Source organism: Bombyx mandarina, chromosome A1, assembly GCF_030267445.1.
Source record: "Bombyx mandarina strain Sakado chromosome A1, ASM3026744v2".
In the NCBI taxonomy this organism is placed as follows: Eukaryota; Metazoa; Arthropoda; class Insecta; order Lepidoptera; family Bombycidae; genus Bombyx; species Bombyx mandarina.
Genome location: NC_143234.1, coordinates 17,784,192 through 17,805,495, shown reverse-complemented (window position 1 = coordinate 17,805,495; position 21,304 = coordinate 17,784,192). Strand labels below are relative to the sequence as shown.

General features: G+C 32.8%; 1 protein-coding gene, 2 long non-coding RNA genes and 1 pseudogene across 24 annotated transcripts in view; 1 reads left to right on the top strand and 3 right to left on the bottom strand.

The window, feature by feature from the left end:
- LOC149499604 (uncharacterized) overlaps positions 1-21,304 on the bottom strand; it is a 137,721-nt gene that overhangs the window by 91,679 nt on the left and 24,738 nt on the right. The gene's annotated exons all lie outside the window — the stretch shown is intronic.
- Positions 5,283-7,821, bottom strand: LOC149499606 (uncharacterized). 3 transcript variants are annotated; one of them, XR_016325719.1, is made up of 3 exons: positions 7,795-7,821; positions 7,258-7,369; positions 5,283-6,449 (listed from the first exon to the last, which is right to left on the bottom strand). It is a non-coding gene; the product is annotated as an uncharacterized LOC149499606 (long non-coding RNA). The 3 variants fall into 3 exon arrangements; XR_016325718.1 differs by lacking the exon at positions 7,795-7,821 and adding an exon at positions 7,553-7,640 and having other exon boundaries at positions 7,258-7,375; XR_016325717.1 differs by lacking the exon at positions 7,795-7,821 and adding an exon at positions 7,553-7,637.
- Positions 8,773-21,304, bottom strand: part of LOC114242756 (uncharacterized) — a 35,610-nt gene continuing 23,078 nt past the window's right edge. For 2 of the 20 annotated variants that reach the window (XM_089740046.1, XM_089740027.1), the window contains exons 4-11: positions 20,711-20,823; positions 20,143-20,175; positions 18,917-19,040; positions 17,555-18,309; positions 17,299-17,476; positions 13,326-16,924; positions 13,071-13,247; positions 11,848-12,696 (exon numbers count right to left, since the gene is read on the bottom strand). In XM_089740046.1, coding sequence (XP_089596172.1) covers positions 18,159-18,309; positions 18,917-19,040; positions 20,143-20,175; positions 20,711-20,823 — 421 coding nt within the window. In that variant the 3' untranslated portion in view covers positions 11,848-12,696; positions 13,071-13,247; positions 13,326-16,924; positions 17,299-17,476; positions 17,555-18,158. Of the gene's footprint in view, positions 9,615-11,847; positions 12,697-13,070; positions 13,248-13,325; positions 16,925-17,206; positions 17,477-17,554; positions 18,310-18,916; positions 19,041-20,142; positions 20,176-20,710; positions 20,824-21,304 lie in introns of those variants that run through there. The other 18 variants (XM_089740039.1, XM_089740040.1, XM_089740033.1 and 15 more) reach the window with 18 other exon arrangements.
- On the top strand, positions 9,770-11,864 carry LOC149499605 (uncharacterized; annotated as a pseudogene).

The following is a 21,304-nucleotide window of genomic DNA, read 5'->3' as shown; positions in this document are numbered from 1 at the left end:
AACTTAACAAAACATAGATTCTTATGACACTAAAGTTTATTCAAAATGACCTCCGATATTTTGAATACAGGCCTTCAATCTGCGCGGCCAGTCGTCTATCGCAGCACGAACGAGGTCCATGTCAATATCGGCGGCTGCCTTAATCAAGGATGTCTTGAGTGACTCCAAATTGGGATGAGGCTTTGAGCACGCCTTTTCCTCCAAGTGTTGCCATATCTTGTAATCTAACGGATTCAAATCTGGACTGGAGGAGGGCCAGTCTTCGTGCCGGATGAAGTCGATTTCACGCGCCGCCAGCCAGTCTTGTGTGCTCTTCGCTCTATGAGCTGGCGCCGAATCTTGTTGGAATACCCAGTGCCTGTTATTGAACATGGTATGAGAAACAGGTACCACAAGGTTCGTCAGGACTGTATTTTGATACACAACTGCATTCGTTTTTACACCTTTCTCACAAAAATGTACCTCTGTTAAGCCCCAATAAGAAACTCCCAACCATACCATGAGCGAGGATGGAAAATGACCTCGTTGGACACGCGGAATACGGTTGCTCGCTTCTTCACTACTGTGTGCGTACACCTTATCATTTTGTTTGTTGTAGCTCTCTTCTACGGTAAAAATTTTTTCATCCGAAAAAAGTATTTCCCGATATTTTTTTCCCGCGTACCGCTTCAACAAAGCGCGGCATCTCTTCACTCTCAGGTCCATTAGACGAGCATTCAAACGATTTCCTGTTTTTCTTCGATATGCCCGAAGCCCTAATCTTCATTTAACACCCTTTTCACCGTGGTTCTGCTTAACCCCATCTGAAGGGCCAACAGTTTCTGCTTACATTTGGGATTTCTTTGGATTCGCGCCTTCACAGCTTTTATCACTGCTGGAATCCTAACAGACCGAGGGCGACCACTTCTTGACCTGTCATCTACACTAGAGTCTTCATTGTATCGTTTGATGGTACGATAAACGAATCTTTTGGCTATATTCAAATTTTTCAGTATGTTAAAAATTTGAATTGGCGCGTAACCGCAACGATGCAACGCAATAACTGCAAGACGGTCTTCTTTAAGCGTCCACTCCATATTTAAAAATGAGTAAAATTCTAAATGTATACTATTTTTATTTTCATGAACAATTCGAAATTCGAATTCAATAAACTTTTTTGTGGCCAGCATTCTAAAAGAAAAGATTTTACTGTGTGACAATACTTATGACCTGACTAGGTATATACGGTATATACACCAAAATGACAGTTTTTTACAATTTTTGTCTGTCTGTCTGTCGGTCTGTCTGTTTGTTCCGGCTAATCTCTGGAACAGCTGGACCGATTTTGACGAGACTTTCACTGATAGGTAGCTGATGATATAAGGAGTAACTTAGGCTACTTTTTTAGACTAGCTTCGCCCCGCGGCGTCACCCGCGGTACGAGAATAACTGCGGGTAACATCGCGGGACTCGGCTATCAATAATAAAATTTAATGTTTCCGAAGCGAAGCGAGGGCGGGTCGCTAGTGAATCAATAAAACTAGTGAAAATACTTCATCAAAGATGTAGTTCAGTTTAATTTCATTTAAATACACAAGACGCCTAAAATGGTAAAATAATTTAATATTAAACTACAATTTACTTTCAATAATTGTAAACTATCTCAGTCAGTGCGTTTGGCAGTGCAACTAAACAAACATATATACAAAAGTGTATAATATAATATACTCCGAACAATATACACATATTAAAAAAAAATTAACTATTCAATAATGAGTTTTGATTAAAAAAAAACAATCTTACATTCTAAATTATTTGGGAGTGGTACAGTTCATAAAAAGCAGTAGTTAAGCAAATACACTCTCAAAGCTAGTTTTAAAGCTAGTTTGCTCGGAACAGATTTCGCGGGTAGTAATATTTTTTGGATTCTTTAAACGCTAAGTTTGTATCCATCAAATATCAAGTTCAGAACTATTAGAAACTAAGATAATTTTTCACTTATTAACATTTATTTTATTAATAAAACTCTTTTAAGGAATATTACAAATTAAAAAGAAACAGAGGAAAGTCTTTTGAGGTTATATTTTTTTAATGTTAAAATCGGCAGTTTTGGAACAGAGTACAAAGAAGTTTGTATGGTCGATTTCGAATTATCTATATTAAGAATTTAAATCTAAGAATTTTGTGTAGTATTTGGTAAGGTGGTATTAAATATCAAATTGAAAACAGCTACATAAATAAGAATTAATCCATAATTGAAAAACTCAGCACCTACCTTTCAAAGGCGTTAAAAAAATAGTTAACTTTAAATAGTAGGTATTCTTGAATGTCGCTACGAATGTCGTATTGTGATAATGATCTACGTATGAACAGTATATAAATACAGTATATAGAAATATTTCTATGTTTATAGTATAACAGGCACTACATATTAATAATAATGTGGCACTTTAAATATCAACTCTATGTATATCTAAACATACTGTATATATATTGTTTTATCATTGCATGGTTTCAAGGCACAGCAAAATTCAAAATGGATGATTCTTGCGGTGAATTAAAATATACTTTTACAACTTCACGCCATTTAATCTAAAATAACCCAGTGTTTTTTTTGCTATTTTTTATTACAGATCAACATTTCGTTTCACGTTTGTCACGGAATTAAACAAGGAGATAATCGAATTTCAATTCGTTTTTTTTTTTATGAATTATGGATTACTGGTGGCTCGGAGGCCTTTCTAATTTCACGAGCAAAGGCTAGGAGGGATGGGATTTGCTAACGGCTGCCCGAACGCCTCCAAAAAAGACCTAACAACTTAAGAGCAGCTACTTCGCGAATGAATCTACAACCGAATTGGATCGGAATCAATGCGACTCCAAAGACGAGTGCCTTTTGAATTGTCGATATTCCCGTTTTTTCAAAATGATTCCAAACGATGCACGCTATATGGATACCTCGGCTCTCTTTGCGCTTTGTACCGTGCCTTCTATAAGAAGTGTTCTCAAGAATAGTTTGACATGAGCAAATTATCTCCATTTTACTACAACACTCGCCACCGGAGCAGAATTCATTCTCAGTTTGGCTTTGGAACTCACGCACTCCCCTCGGCGGTGTTTCCCAACAGCTATGAAATTTCCTTTTTCAAACGAAAAAAGTCCTAAACCACATCCGTAACGCACAATGCGAGGGTCTGATTGCTGATGCCAACTTATCGATTATGAATAGCACTAGTGCTCCGTATTCATTATATCAAGGGATGAAAGACTATTTGGTTTAAGCGACATTCGCGAAATTTATCCTTATAATTAAAGGTCCGTTTTATTTTGTATTAGCATCAACAATTTGGTGTTTTAATTGAACTTCAATTAAGTTTACCCCCTTAAAATTGCTGAAGAAGTTTAATTTTTTCCAATATTTAAACTTTAAATGGCTCTACTGTAATGTTGTAAATATGTCGCTAAGCCTTTATGCCTTTCACCCCTTGATATAAGTGCTGATGCACTAATATGTCGAACACTAACAACAGCGTTTTCGATTCACCACAAAAATTACCTTGTATTGTACCTAAATTAACATATGTTGTATGGTTTAAAATGTAGTCATGATTATGTCGTAGCATGTTGGAACTAAAACTTGGTACACTACTCACAAGCAACAAACTCACTGTTTTTATCTCATCTTGGCATGTATTAACAAAAATTAGAAATATATAAATTTAACAGTCTATAAAACTTATTTTTACAAATAATATTTCGAATTATGGCTTAAGTTTTAAGCATAGACTAGAAAAACATAAAACTGTGCTAATGAGATCATACGAATTTTATAATAAGTACATTACATTAAAACATACTACAGATACCAACATAACAGATTATATTGTAATAAAATCTACGATAATATCAGATCTATCGATCTACCTAAGTGCATTGTATAATTTTACGAATACAAATATTTCATAAGTATAGCAGATTCATATATTTAAACGTGTTATAGGAACTTTGAGTATTTACACATTAAGATAAGAACATCTATGCAGTAATGCAAAAAACAAGAACCAACCATATTATATTACGCTATCGCATAGAGCCATGAAGCACAAATGCAATTCTATTAATGATAGAATATTCTTAACAACAATTAATAATTATTTAATTGGTGAATACAATTGCTTATGTTCATCACCAGAGGTGGGATTCAATGTTCCACTTTCATACGGAACCAACAGAAAATTGCTAGGTACAGCAATTTATATTAACTCAAATAGGGATAAACCTCTTTTTTTTTATAACTTTTTAGGGCCTTAATCAGGTTCTTTTGCTCAACTTTAAGCTTCAATATTTATAAACTATTTAACAAATAAAGGGCCCAGGGAAAGAACAATCTAAGTCACAAATACATTCAATTTGAAAAAATTACAATCGGCTAAAATTTACCAAAAAAAATTACAAAGATCACTTAAGCTGAACCCCGCCCACCTGATATTAACTGGTCACCGCAATATGCTAAGTGAATGCTACCTTCAAACTTGATTTCTATGTCTCAATTATACAGTAATTACGCTAATTCTATTACTTTTTTTATGGCTTCACTTTTAATACAGGGTCTTATTACTTCATCATAGAAGTCATTTGTGATCATGAGTTAAATTAGTACCTGTCAGCAGGATTCCAACACTGGCATATTCGCATTTCTCGGTACAGGAACGCCGTGCATCTTATCTTTTAAGCCACGACACCTTTCTGGTCAATCATTGGCCAGACTATTCATATCATATCAACTCAAAACCTCTGGATTCAAACTTTCTCAAATAATCAAGATCATTCGATCTACCTAATAATAAGAAATATCAATGACCTGCAAATAGTAATGTGACAACGCATTTCCCTTGTATCATTAAGCTTCATCTCTTTTACTCTACAATTTAAAACGAATAAAAAATCTATGTTTTTTTTTAGAAGCTAAGACCACTGTGTAAGGCAACTAGTTCAAGTCTAATTTTACTAATATTATAAATGTGAAATCAAGCATAATCCATGGAATGGATTTGGATAAAATTTCATATTGGGTAAGTTTATGCGGCCAAAGCCATGGGCAGAAGTTAATAATATTATATAAATATTCGTAGCTGTTCCCCTTGTAGGCTACATTTATAATTATAATTATTCTAAAAATTTGTGGTAAAATAGTATCTGCAGTGCTTCTAATAATACAAATATTACATGCATAGTTTAAATATTACAACTATCAATCAATTCATTGTTAAATGTCATTGTTAATTTAAATACCAATGCGTAAATATAATAAATGTGTTCAAATTTTATTAATGTTTATAAGTAACATTATATGTATGGTATCATACCTACCTACCAGTTACATAAAAAGTAAAATATAATTAGGTAAACTATATCTATATTATATATTACATAAAAAAATCTTTTAAATATTGCTCATTACACAATTTTCAAATGATGCTTGACAGGAACACGAATTTTTATGTTTATCACAGATATTAAATTATAACTTTTTAATTTATATGGATATTCCTACTTAATTTGAATTCTACAATCTGACAAGATCAACAATATGTATGGTTAAATAACAAATAGCCAGCTTTTTATTGTAATAAAAGATTGAGTTTAGGGTCACCAAATGTGAAGCATTTACCAGGGCCCTGAACTCCAAGTCTCTATTGCAGTGATTCTCAACCTTTTTTTGTTGCGGCACATATTTAACGATTTCAAAATTTGGCGGCACAAAAAAAAAAGATAAAAATTACTTACACACTGCATAAATAGTTTATTAAAAAAATTTAATATACGAAATAAACTAAAATTTACTATAATTTTTTTATGTGGATTTAAATATATATTCATGTTTAAAATATTTTTCTTTTAATATAATTTAATAATATTAGCATTATTATATATTTCCAAAATTTGGCGGCACACTTTTGAAATTTGGCGGCACACAAAAATGCCGCGGAACAGTGGTTGAGAATCACTGCTCTATGGTATAAAGGGCATCCCATATTTGAAAGCATATACATGATTATACTTTATTATAGCCAGATGCTTGTTTCAAAAAAAATCTAAAACCATGGATTGTTAATTTTTTTAGATTAAAAACTCAATTTTACACCATTTAATTATTTTATCAATTCAGCCCACAAATAATGTTTATGCTTCATACTGAACATGTAAAGTGGATGACTAGATTGGTTTATATTAGGCAAGGTTGCCAAAACCATTACATTATAAAAAATCAATCAACCCAAATCTACATCACTAAACATTAAAAATGTATCTAGAGTATTATACCAACTTCCGGTACCATAATTGTACAGTTTTCATGGGTAAGAGGTGACTCGCATCCTTGTGAGGGCTTCATTTCCAGTTTATCAATATCGACTGCCAATCCTTTCTTTTTTGCCGTCTTTATTATGTACAGCTTTAGTTTAAGGTCACTGGAGAATGAAAATATTATATGAGTTTACAATACAATATTTTTTTTCTTTGTAGATAAGTGAGCATTTTCATGGCCCACCTGAAGTGAAATAGTTGCTGGACGGAGCCTATATAAATCAGAATGTCACCATCTGCAGTAAAACAGAGGACAAACATTTGAAGGCAGCAGCTTGACTCTGCTCTATTGCCGATGTCCAGGAGTGACAGTGATGATGACCACAGGCCATTTTGTACAAGATAAAAAAAAAAAATTATAAAAAAAATTAGGTCCAAATCTCAATTTCGTTGTATATTGGCTGTCATGCATTTCAAATCAGAAGATCTGGTCTTTAGCTTTTAGATTACTATAAATAGAATACACAGCTTAGCATATAAACTTGGCTCGTTAACCTAATAATTTTATTACTTTATTTATTAAAATGGTAACTAGTTAAATCTTGCTATAGCAAGATTCTATAAGACTTCTATCAAAGCATTATGTCCTAAGCAACCTACAATTTAGGTGCATCTGTTCTTTGATGTAATTTTTATAAAGGGTAATTTTAATGTAGGATGAAATGTATTACATTACTTATAAGCTTTCTCTGTCTATGTTTGTTAATTCATTATTTCATTTACTTGCAGCAATTTTAGTATCATCATCCATACTATTTATTTATTTCATATTTATTAAAAAGAAAGAAAGGTAGATTATACAGAATATACAATTATATTAGGAAAATAATACAGAAGAAGGATGAAATATATACTCTATAATTCAAGGCTTATCTTAAACATTCAATATTTTACTTTTATACTTTTACTTACCTGAATTTCATACATAAGCAGCAAAGGCAGCTAATAAGTGCCATTAAAAGTAAAACCCCAATTGTCGTCAAAACCAAATCCATTAAAGATGTTTCAAGCATTTCGTTAACTTCTGAAACTAAAATTAATTTTTCGTAAATTGTTGTTGATAAATAAAGTCGCACCTATAGTCAGAATCGAACTTTTCGATTATTATTGAACATTTCAAAAAGTTGCTTAGTAAATTCCCCCTGTGAGTAATTGTAGGTATTCCCGTGATTTCTAATTTGAAATGAAAACCTGATCATCAACATACCTACACTTGTTTATTGGATATTGTTATTTATTTTACAAAAATGCAAAAAGGGCTTATTTGTATTTTTATTTCAGTAATTAGTTTATCATGTCATTAAATGTCATATTAAAGTTATCATTTATCAGAATATTTGTGTTGGATGTTTCAACACTTTGAACATGTATTTGTAATTTACAATTTTCGTAAAATTTTGTAATTTACACTATTACAAATTGTAAATAATGTAAAATGTAAATATTTACTGCGTTTTTATTTGATCTTCTATTACGCAGGCAAAGCAAACACAGTTCATACAGCCAAATTAAAAAAAAAACTTTTATGTAACTATTATAAGAGTTATTGATTTATAATAATATTATCAAACAGGTAAATAATACGAAATAAAATAATGTAAATATTCGAGCCGAAATCATCGAAACTGATTTAATTATGGTTCATGACATGAGTCAGAGTTGGCTCAAATTATATTATTTAACAGTCGTGTCACCTATCAAACCAAAACGCATGACAAGTTTAGGGCAGAAATACGCAGGATGCGAGTGCCCACCCACTCGGGCTTATTCTATTTCACATATTTAATTATGATTGATAACACTTATTTAACACTTTGATAACACTTATTGATTTCACTTATTTAATCATGTTTATTATTGGTGGTAGGACGACTTGTGAGTCCGCACGTGTGGGTACCACCACCCTGCCTATTTCAGCCGTGAAGCATTAATGCGTTTCGGTTTGAAGGGCGGGTTAGCCGTTGTAACTATACTGAGACCTTAAACTTATATCTCAATGTGGGTGGCGAATTTACGTTGTAGATGTCTATGGGCTCCAGTAACCACTTAACACCAGGAGGGCTGTGACCTCGTCCACCCATATATGCCATAAAATAAATCATTCAATGCCTAATTTATTTATTTTTGTATTTATGAGTAAAGGTAGTAAAGAAAATAATGTATCGGAAATAGTGTATTTTCGCTTTCTATTGTATTTATGTGAATTATTTTTTTCCACTTGGAAACAAGAGAAAATGTCATTAATCTCCTTGTTGCCTTAATCTTATACAATATTTATACAATATCTTATACACTATTATATATTTACTACAACATACCACACAAAAAATTAATGACATTTTGATTTTATATGATATTATTATTAAACATCAGGAATAACAATATCAAATACGAACACTGGTCATGGTAGTAAATGAAAACACAAAATTTTCTCAACAATATTTATTAAACATAAACAGAATAATAAATAATTAGGTAAAGCATTTTCTCATCTCACAATGCCTACTTTTACAAAATATAAATATAAATGCAAACGTCAAATATGCCAACCCTTATAAACATGTGCAATAAAAGGTAACAAACATCCCTTTTTAATAATACGCTTTTATTAGCTTCAGACGTATGTATGTTTGTAACGGAATCTTTGAACATGATTAACCCCCTTCAAAACGTCGGATTAACTCGAAATTTGGTATACTTATTAAGGACCGATGACAATTCAATATTAAAAAAAATATTGAAAAAATTTAAATTCAACTAAAAAATTAAAAATAAATAATACTTTAAAAAACTTACAAAATACGCTTTTATAGAAAATCCAACTAAAAAATAGAAAAAAAACTTTAAAATTAAAAATAGTGTCTAAAAAAATGATTTTATTGTAAAAAGCGTGGGGTGCTTTTCAGGATATTATCAAAATAACCCTTCTACTCATATATTTTCATAAAATATTTATAACTACTTATACCATGCACCCCGCGTATTTTTTTCAATAAAATCATTTTTCTTACATTATTTTTAATTCAAATTTATTAAAATTTATTTTCTATTTTTTGGTTTGATTTTCTATAAAAGCGGATTTTGTTAGTATTTGTAAACTATTATTTATTTTTGCTTATTAAAAGTTAATAGGCGCCAAACAAGATATACGATTCATGTCTAAGCGTTATATCGATAAATCGTTGTGTTAATTTACTAGCATTTAATTACATCGAAATATTTATTCATTAAAAGTGCGAGACCGCTAAATAATCGATTAACAAGATCTGCCGTGCGATTCTGTAAGCGTTGTTTAACAAACTCGCACGTGAATTTGGTGTGAGTTTTCAAATTGGCATTCTGTAAATTTCATTGTAGTGCCGAATCTACACTAGCGCCCCTCGCGGGTGAATTGAACTAGCAAGCGTGAGTTTTTTTTACTAAAATGTATGAGTTGACGTTTGAAACGGCATTCTGTAGTGTAAATCACGTCGAATTTCGCCAAGAACTTCGCATCGCAAAATCATTTTATTTGTCAAATCAAAAGTTAGTGTTTTAAGTGTTTGTTGTGAGTGAGAATATACGAAAACGTTATAAACCGCTGTTAATTATTAAAAAAATACTATTAATTAACAAAATTGCACTTTAAAATAACTTTATTCTTCATCGATATTTTGTGGAGCGTATGTTTTTATTGAAAACATTGTTGAAAGAGGCTGACGCTACGGATCAGCGTGAAATGCGTCGACAAGCCTACGAAATTCACAATTTATCACTTTTAACTTGAGATGACGACCATGTAAAAGTATAAAGAAAGTGTGTAGATTGTCGAAGGATCATATGAACCAGTTAGGGTGTGAATTACACCCTTTGATGAAGACTACTAAAAGCCATTGAAAAGGACTTTCAACTCTTCTAAAGGTAGGTATTCCACGTGGTAAGATTGTGTCTTTATGTACAAAATAGGTACTTTATAACATATTATTAAAGTTTGCCCATTTGTTTATATCCAACTCTCCCATTATTGTAAAACAATACCACTAAACTAATCTACCAAAAATATCTTGAAAGAATACAAATTAGATTCTCTAATAACTATGTGTATTGTTTAATGATTATTTCTTAGTTTCAGTTATTGTGCACCTTGTTATTTTTGGCCAATTGAAGTTACCAAAAAAATCATAAAAGAAAATATAAGAACACATTTGTCCCAGACATCCCAGTGTATATCTGAGGTTGTGGAGGCTCTGAACAACCCAGCAACTATATATAAATATTTAAGATTCCCACAGAATGCTCAAGAATGGCAAAAGTTGAAGGAAAAGCAAAGAAAAAAGAAGAAGGTGGTTTAAGCTAAATAGGAACAGATGGCGGTGCACTATAAAAAACTGTTTCAAGGATATGACCACAACCCTCAGTAATGAGGAAACCAATGCAAGGAAGAGGAGGAGAGGTTTAAGCTAAATAAAAAAAGATTTCTTCATAAAAAATTACCAATATTAATGTAATGCTAAATATTGCAGTTTTTATGAAAAATTTAGAATCCTTTGGGTTATTGGGTGTATTGATGGGAAGTTGGTGGCCGTAAAAAGATCTGCTACCAATAAAAAATGGATTTACTGTCGCAAAGAATATCATGCAAGAAATGTACAATTTGTAAAGCTATTAATATTTTTCGAAATTCTGATATGTAATCCATAAACGAAATGTGTATTAAGAACCTATGTATTCAGATTGTATTCATTTCAGTTAAATTGTAATTGTGTATATTGCTATAAGTTATTGTGAAATATAGTATTTATCTTAAATAAACTTTATTCAGTTATAATCAAAACAAAATAAAATCTACTAGATTAGTCAATGACAGCAAGTAATGACCATTATAATTATTTAACATCTTTTCGGGCTTTCTGTATATTGTCAACGTTCCAACCTTATGACACCTTTTGCTAATTTTTTTTTCATTGCTTAGATCGGTGGACGAGCTCCCAGCCCACCTGGTGTTAAATGGTTACTGGAGCCCATAGACATCTACAACGTAAATGCGCCACCCACCTTGAGATATAAATTCTAAGGTCTCAGTATAGTTACAACAGCTGCCCCACCCTTCAAACCGAAACGCATTACTGCTTCACGGCAGAAATAGGCGATAACGCTATGCTATGCTAGCTAATACCTGCTAATAATAGCTAGCTATTGCTAATATGGAGGAAGATACTCCTGAAGCTTTGTAGCACCGCCTTCATTCCACTGCCCGTAACTCAGTGTAAAGAACAATAGGTATGTTAAAGAGTAGATTCAGGTGTTTGCTGATCTATAGGGTGCCAATTTACCACCCTGATAAGATAGCAAAAATAGTTGTTGCGTGTTGTGTTTTGCACAACATTTGCAATTGTGCAGAGCTGCCAGTTCCCATGATTTCAGATGATGAGATTACATGTACATTATGGTGGTCATGTTGAATTACTTTGTTAAATTTTACTAATTAGCTAACTTATAGTGTGAAGTAACTTCAAATATAAATTAATGATTTATAAAAATAGTTTTATTATAGTTTTATTCAATAGTTATATACAATAATTTTGAAATTTGTTTGCATCAGTAACTTAAGTGGAAATACAGGTTTAAAATTGCTAGCTGCATGTGCTAATTCCACCAACAGTTCATCCTTCTTGCAGATTGTCGACTATTCATTCCCCCATGGTTGTAAGTTTCATTAAGTTATATATGGTACTGTGTTCAAAAATGCTTTGGACGACACACATATGAACACCCTGAATCTTCACCTGCAGTTCCTCTATCCACAAAATTCTCTCAGTAATTTGAGTACACTCTGCTTTTCATTGTAAAAGTGGTGAAATAGCAGGTCAGGTGTTGAGGTGCTGAAAAAAATAATAAATTTATTTAAAAACAAGGTTAGGTAAAATACAATGTTTACAATACATGCAACAAAATGTTTTTATTTACAAGTAACAGCATTATACACAAATCAATGTCCCTAATATGGTGGTTCAATGAATAGGTACTTTGACCTGAATAAACACATATCAACCCAATCTCTTGACTAACATGTGAGACCTACTGTGGCTGGAGCTACTAGTAGTAGCATCACAATAAGTAGAAGTCACTTGCATTTAGTTAGAGGATGATGACTGCAAAATAGGTGATTCTTGATGCAATGCTAAAAAGGCAATAAATATTAATTTTTAAAATGCAAGTTTTGTTTAGGTATTTATTTCAGATAATTAGGCATAACATACATACCTGTATGTTTGCGATTGTTCCAATACTGATACATTTTCCGAGTGGGCTATAAATTCTCCTTACAATATTCTGATGATGTGGATTAGTATTTTCAATCTGTTGTAGTTCCTTAAATATAATAAAATAGGTTATGCCTAAATTTTGTTCATTTATTTTAAACTGAGTATGCAGCCTTTAGCCAACATAATGTCAGTTTAGTCAATACTCTGGCACTGCCTGCCACCCCTGTACCAGTATGCACACCCTTTACCATAGATACAGTCACCTCTGCATCAATAAATACATTCCAACAACATCAATCTAACTTGCAATACCTAAATTGTTAATGATTTGATTTATTTAATTCAAAATAATTTTTTTGTTGGTGAATTTGAGATACAAATAAATTACCTTCATGCCCTGTTAAAATAGAACATCAATAAAAACGTTGTAGATAGATATATCATACATAAATATATGTTAACATGTCCTAAATATCTCACCGGGAATGGATCTTAACTGACAAGAGAATTTAGTTCCTATATTTTTTTAATATCCTTGTTCTCTTATTGAACATGTTGAGATTCGATTAATCCTTTTGTTTCGCTAGCTTTTAACCCAAAACGTTTATCAGTGCCTCTATTTGCGCCAATGTCGGATGAGAAGAACGCTCTTTAAATCTGTTGGTAATATATTTAAATTTTACATTAAAAACGAATGGATGAAACATTGATAGCCTCAAATTAACTTTTACTTACCTCATAATTTTTATTTAACGTTAAATTCACTCACAAAGTAACAACAAATCTAGGAAAAGCAAAATAAAAACTTCCGACCGCTCGAAATTGTTTTGAAAACAATTAAAATTTTGTTTTTTAATTCTGGTATTCGCCAGTGCACGCAAAGGAACTTAGCGTACAGCCAGAAATTACAATTAATTTCATAAATATATGACTTTTAATTTTCTTTTTAGATATATTAGATGTGGTTTAGACACCAAAGCTTAAATTCATAGTATTTTCTTACAGAATACTTCTAAATACAAAGAAAAACTGAAACCGGTAAGCTTCGATTTACATTTGCGTGTATACGGCTATCCCTAGTAGTATTGTAAACAAACTTCGTTGTCACTTCACTTCGCTCGAGGCAGGGTAATTAAGATTAGTGTTTACAGAATGCCAAATCAAGGTCATTCCATTGCGAATGCGAAGTGATGGAGAATTTCGTAGTGAGATGCGAGTTCTTGTTTGAATTTTAGAGAATCGCACGGCTGCCGTGCGATTCTGTAAGCGTTGTTTAACAAACTCGCACGTGAATTTGGTGTGAGTTTTCAAATTGGCATTCTGTAAATTTCATTGTAGTGCCGAATCTACACTAGCGCCCCTCGCGGGTGAATTGAACTAGCAAGCGTGAGTTTTTTTACTAAAATGTATGAGTTGACGTTTGAAACGGCATTCTGTAGTGTAAATCACGTCGAATTTCGGCAAGAACTTCGCATCGCAAAATCATTTTATTTGTCAAATCAAAAGTTAGTGTTTTATGTGTTTGTTGTGAGTGAGAATATACGAAAACGTTATAAACCGCTGTTAATTATTAAAAAAATACTATTAATTAACAAAATTGCACTTTAAAATAACTTTATTCTTCATCGATATTTTGTGGAGCGTATGTTTTTATTGAAAACATTGTTGAAAGAGGCTGACGCTACGGATCAGCGTGAAATGCGTCGACAAGCCTACGAAATTCACAATTTATCACTTTTAACTTGAGATGACGACCATGTAAAAGTATAAAGAAAGTGTATAGATTGTCGAAGGATCATATGAACCAGTTAGGGTGTGAATTACACCCTTTGATGAAGACCACTAAAAGCCATTGAAAAGGACTTTCAACTCTTCTAAAGGTAGGTATTCCACGTGGTAAGATTGTGTGTTTATGTACAAAATTGGTACTTTATAACATATTATTAAAGTTTGCCCATTTGTTTATATCCAACTCTCCCATTATTGTAAAACAATACCACTAAACTAATCTACCAAAAATATCTTGAAAGAATACAAATTAGATTCTCTAATAACTATGTGTATTTTTTAATGATTATTTCTTAGTTTCAGTTATTGTGCACCTTGTTATTTTTGGCCAATTGAAGTTACCAAAAAAATCATAAAAGAAAATATAAGAACACATTTGTCCCAGACATCCCAGTGTATATCTGAGGTTGTGGAGGCTCTGAACAACCCAGCAACTATTTATAAATATTTAAGATTCCCACAGAATGCTCAAGAATGGCAAAAGTTGAAGGAAAAGCAAAGAAAAAAGAAGAAGGTGGTTTAAGCTAAATAGGAACAGATGGTGGTGCACTATAAAAAACAAACTGTTTCAAGGCCATGACCACGACCCTCAGTAATGAGGAAACCGATGCAAGGAGGAGGAGGAGAGGTTTAAGCTAAATAAAAAAATGTTTTCTTCATAAAAAATTACCAATATTAATGTAATGCTAAATATTGCAGTTTTTATGAAAAATTTAGAATCCTTTGGGTTATTGGGTGTATTGATGGGAAGTTGGTGGCCTTAAAAAGATCTGCTACCAATAAAAAATGGATTTACTGTCGCAAAGAATATCATGCAAGAAATGTACAATTTGTAAAGCTATTAATATTTTTCGAAATTCTGATATGTAATCCATAAACGAAATGTGTATTAAGAACCTATGTATTCAGATTGTATTCATTTCAGTTAAATTGTAATTGTGTATATTGCTATAAGTTATTGTGAAATATAGTATTTATCTTAAATAAACTATTCAGTTATAATCAAAACAAAATAAAATCTACTAGATTAGTCAATGACAGCAAGTAATGACCATTATAATTATTTAACATCTTTTCGGGCTTTCTGTATATTGTCAACGTTCCAACCTTATGACACCTTTTGCTAATTTTTTTTTCATTGCTTAGATCGGTGGACGAGCTCCCAGCCCACCTGGTGTTAAATGGTTACTGGAGCCCATAGACATCTACAACGTAAATGCGCCACCCACCTTGAGATATAAATTCTAAGGTGTCAGTATAGTTACAACAGCTGCCCCACCCTTCAAACCGAAACGCATTACTGCTTCACGGCAGAAATAGGCGATAACGCTATGCTATGCTAGCTAATACCTGCTAATAATAGCTAGCTATTGCTAATATGGAGGAAGATACTCCTGAAGCTTTGTAGCACCGCCTTCATTCCACTGCCCGTAACTCAGTGTAAAGAACAATAGGTATGTTAAAGAGTAGATTCAGGTGTTCGCTGATCTATAGGGTGCCAATTTACCACCCTGATAAGATAGCAAAAATATTTGGTGCGTGTTGTGTCTTGCACAACATTTGCAATTGTGCAGAGCTGCCAGTTCCCATGATTTCAGATGATGAGATTACATGTACATTATGGTGGTCATGTTGAATTACTTTGTTAAATTTTACTAATTAGCTAACTTATAGTGTGAAGTAACTTCAAATATAAATTAATGATTTATAAAAATAGTTTTATTATAGTTTTATTCACTAGTTATATACAATAATTTTGAAATTTGTTTGCATCAGTAACTTAAGTGGAAATACAGGTTTAAAATTGCTAGCTGCATGTGCTAATTCCACCAACAGTTCATCCTTCTTGCAGATTGTCGACTATTCATTCCCCCATGGTTGTAAGTTTCATTAGGTTATATATGGTACTGTGTTCAAAAATGCTTTGGACGACACACATATGAACACCCTGAATCTTCACCTGCAGTTCCTCTATCCACAAAATTCTCTCAGTAATTTGAGTACACTCTGCTTTTCATTGTAAAAGTGGTGAAATAGCAGGTCAGGTGTTGAGGTGCTGAAAAAAATAATAAATTTATTTAAAAACAAGGTTAGGTAAAATACAATGTTTACAATACATGCAACAAAATGTTTTTATTTACAAGTAACAGCATTATACACAAATCAATGTCCCTAATATGGTGGTTCAATGAATAGGTACTTTGACCTGAATAAACACATATCAACCCAATCTCTTGACTAACATGTGAGACCTACTGTGGCTGGAGCTACTAGTAGTAGCATCACAATAAGTAGAAGTCACTTGCATTTAGTTAGAGGATGATGACTGCAAAATAGGTGATTCTTGATGCAATGCTAAAAAGGCAATAAATATTAATTTTTAAAATGCAAGTTTTGTTTAGGTATTTATTTCAGATAATTAGGCATAACATACATACCTGTATGTTTGCGATTGTTCCAATACTGATACATTTTCCGAGTGGGCTATAAATTCTCCTTACAATATTCTGATGATGTGGATTAGTATTTTCAATCTGTTGTAGTTCCTTAAATATAATAAAATAGGTTATGCCTAAATTTTGTTCATTTATTTTAAACTGAGTATGCAGCCTTTAGCCAACATAATGTCAGTTTAGTCAATACTCTGGCACTGCCTGCCACCCCTGTACCAGTACGCACACCCTTTACCATAGATACAGTCACCTCTGCATCAATAAATACATTCCAACAACATCAATCTAACTTGCAATACCTAAATTGTTAATGATTTGATTTATTTAATTCAAAATAATTTTTTTGTTGGTGAATTTGAGATACAAATAAATTACCTTCATGCCCTGTTAAAATAGAACATCAATAAAAACGTTGTAGATAGATATATCATACATAAATATATGTTAACATGTCCTAAATATCTCACCGGGAATGGATCTTAACTGACAAGAGAATTTAGTTCCTATATTTTTTTTAATATCCTTGTTCTCTTATTGAACATGTTGAGATTCGATTAATCCTTTTGTTTCGCTAGCTTTTAACCCAAAACGTTTATCAATGCCTCTATTTGCGCCAATGTCGGATGAGAAGAACGCTCTTTAAATCTGTTGGTAATATATTTAAATTTTACATTAAAAACGAATGGATGAAACATTGATAACCTCAAATTAACTTTTACTTACCTCATAATTTTTATTTAACGTTAAATTCACTCACAAAGTAACAACAAATCTAGAAAAAGCAAAATAAAAACTTCCGACCGCTCGAAATTGTTTTGAAAACAATTAAATTTTTGTTTTTTAATTCTGGTATTCGCCAGTGCACGCAAAGGAACTTAGCGTACAGCCAGAAATTACAATTAATTTCATAAATATATGACTTTTAATTTTCTTTTTAGATATATTAGATGTGGTTTAGACACCAAAGCTTAAATTCATAGTATTTTCTTACAGAATGCTTCTAAATACAAAGAAAAACTGAAACCGGTAAGCTTCGATTTACATTTGCGTGTATACGGCTATCCCTAGTTGTATTGTAAACAAACTTCGTTGTCACTTCACTTCGCTCGAGGCAGGGTAATTAAGATTAGTGTTTACAGAATGCCAAATCAAGGTCATTCCATTGCGAATGCGAAGTGATGGAGAATTTCGTAGTGAGATGCGAGTTCTTGTTTGAATTTTAGAGAATCGCACGGCTGATTTTAAACGAATAGCTTAATAAATATTAGAATTCGTTCTTTACCTTTTCTGTTGTTTAAAATAATTTAAATTGTTAATGAATTCCAATTCAGACAACAAATACACCGGCGTCTTCTACTACAACGTTACAGCTTTCTTCAATAGGCTCAAGTGGCGACCTACGAATCGACTTTTTAGAATGATATTTCGTATTCAACTTTTTCGCTAGAGCCTTCAACTCCCTCTCCATTTTTCGATCACTGCAAGTCACAGAAGAAAATATTATTATGATTTGTCTGATTGTATTTTTTAATGGGATAATGCGACCAGACCAAATATGTTGTAAATATTCGTAGCCACAACAGCGGATGTTTCGTATTTCTTTTGGCATCTTCATCCGCATCGTCAATAGATCAACGCGGAGCTTCTGCGAATGCAGGTGTAGTGCATACTGGGACAAAAAATTGAATGTGGAGCCGTCAACAGTCAGATAATGCGTATGAATTTAATTATTTTATTTCTTGTCTTTGGTCCCTCGCCGCGTTAAATGTTGTTTTATAATTTTGCCTACAATTAAATTAAATCCTTTTAATAGTTAAGCTTACTGGTGTTGCGACCTCTTGTGAGTTCGCACAGGAAGGTACCACCACCGTGCTTATTTCTGCCGTGAAGCAGTAATACGTTTCAATCACTCACTTAACTCTGTTAGGAATGAAACAATTGAGCACTGAACACTGGCAGTATGGGAAATAATTGAAATTTTCAAGCTGAAAAAATAGGTACCTACGTAAAATTACCGTTACATGGCAGGTAATTATAATATACGAAAATTCAAAGCTCCAATATTTTATTATTAATAATATGTACCTGTAATTTATATGGCAGCAGTAGAAACTAGCGCTGAGAACACAAATGCTGGCGCAGCCAGCAAATAGTAGAGCTGATATGATAATACTACGAAAGAACTTTTCGGCTTCAATAAAAATTTGCTCTGAAATAAATAATAACAACATTTTCATAATCATTTCACATTGTATTCTAGACTTTACTTCATAAGGAACGATTGTAATGCTCCATCTAATCTTAATTTATCCACATATTGAAGTTATATAATATTACTTTCCAATCATTTTAACTATGTCATATTGCATTTGATCTATCTCAGCAGAATATTTCAAAATTATGCGAATTTTAGTATTATATTATTATATAATATACCTGTATTATACCTGACGATGCAGCATGTAAGTAAATTATTTATATGGTATCTAGTTATGTAAAATATTTTATGAAATCAAAAATTAATAAAACATATATACTATATACACGCTTATAAAAATATACTCCAGTCGCGCATCGGAACGGACACGCGGTTTATATCTATCATTTTCGACCCAAAGCAGAAGATTTTTTATTGTATGTCAGGACCGTCGCTATTGGATTCATTATTAGCAGACACACACCTAATCTGCTTTCTACAACTGAGGATCATTTTCAAACTTCGCATAAATAGGGTTTTTTTTTTATTGCTTAGATGAGTGGACGAGCTCACAGCCCACCTGGCGCTAAGTGGTTACTGGAGCCCATAAACATCTACAACGTAAATGCGCCACCCACCTTGAGATATAAGTTCTAAGGTCTCAGTATAGTTACAACGGCTGCCCCACCTTTCAAGCCGAAACGCATTACTGCTTCACGACAGAAATAGACGAGGTGGTGGTACCTACCCGTGCGGACTCTAAGAGGTCCACCCGTGATTACGCAAATTATAATTTTGCGGGTTTGATTTTTATTACACGATGTTATTCCTTCAGCGTGGAAATCAATCGTGAACATTTGTTAAGTACGTATTTCATCAGAAAAATTGGTACCCGCCTGCGGGATTCGAACACCGGTGCATCGCTTCAATACGAATGCACCGGACGTCTTACCCTTTAGGCCACAACGACTTCAACATGACATGTCCGCTGCATATTTCGCTAATGACCATAGACTTATGGAGCGTATTCCCAAGCGGGGTGACGACACATTTACAAAAATGAGATCTATAATGTAGAAAGAGTTAAAAAATAAATAAAATTGAAGTTGCTTACTTGCCATTCCTTCGTCGTTAGCCATATCGTGATCTGGGAACAATTTTTGTACATAAAAAAGACTGTCTTATTATTCGGGTAATGTACATACTAAAACAGAAAAAAGGACGTTACAACAAATTTCAAAATTAGAGGCATGGCATATTATCAGTAACGAGGAGATAATACCACAAGTCATAAAACTGAGATATTTTTCACAGCGTTAAACAAACAAAAAAATTGAAAAAAATATGCTTGATGAAATTTATTAAATTCTAAATTATTAATGTTTACTATATATATATATCGTCAGACGGGCGATTGAAATCGTGACTTTATTTGAGTCACGACTATGTTAAAATTCAAAACTGTAATAAGTGGTACCAATCCGTATAATCCCATCACTACCTGAGAAGAATAAACATTTATTATTATTATTATTCTTTATTAGAGCCATACATCTATTAAGTTAAGTCGGCTAGGAATAACCATTAAATTTAGCAAAACGAATATCCCCCACATGTTTTTATCTTCCTAACTAAAATCAGTTACTGATCTCTTCAGCTACATGAACTTGTATTAGTCTAACCTTGATTGTAATTAGTGACGGACCTATCTTCACTGCTTTGAGCCAGAGTCGTCTGCAGGATGTAACTGTTATCCAAAACACATTCTTTTTTCGTCTCATCATAGATATAGGCTCTGAAAACATTAAATTATCGGGGCTAAAGATCTAAATCATTTTTTAAATTAGCAGATTATATTACACGAAAATTTAAGGTGATGGGACGGTGATGGGACGTGAGTCTCCACTATTTCTATTTCTGTCACGAAGCAGTAATGCGTTTCGGTTTGAAGAGTGGGGCAGCCGTTATACGATAAAAGCGAAGACTTTTAGAACTCACTTTTTTTTGGCTACCCAAGCTGATGGTCAAAAGCAGCATTTCCCAAAGTGGGCGATAACGCCCCCTTGTGGGCGCTATAGGCCTAAAGAGGGGCGGTAAGAGACCCAGGAAAAAAATGGAGGTGTTGTGTAGAGGCTTGGGAGGCGATTTGTAATTTCGTCTAGAAGGACTCTTAGACACCCATTGAGCTCTCGCTATAGTGGTTTTTAAGTAGGTACAAAAATGAGAGCGCTAAAAAAATAATTTATTCTCAAAGTGCCAGTAGACAAAATAAGTTT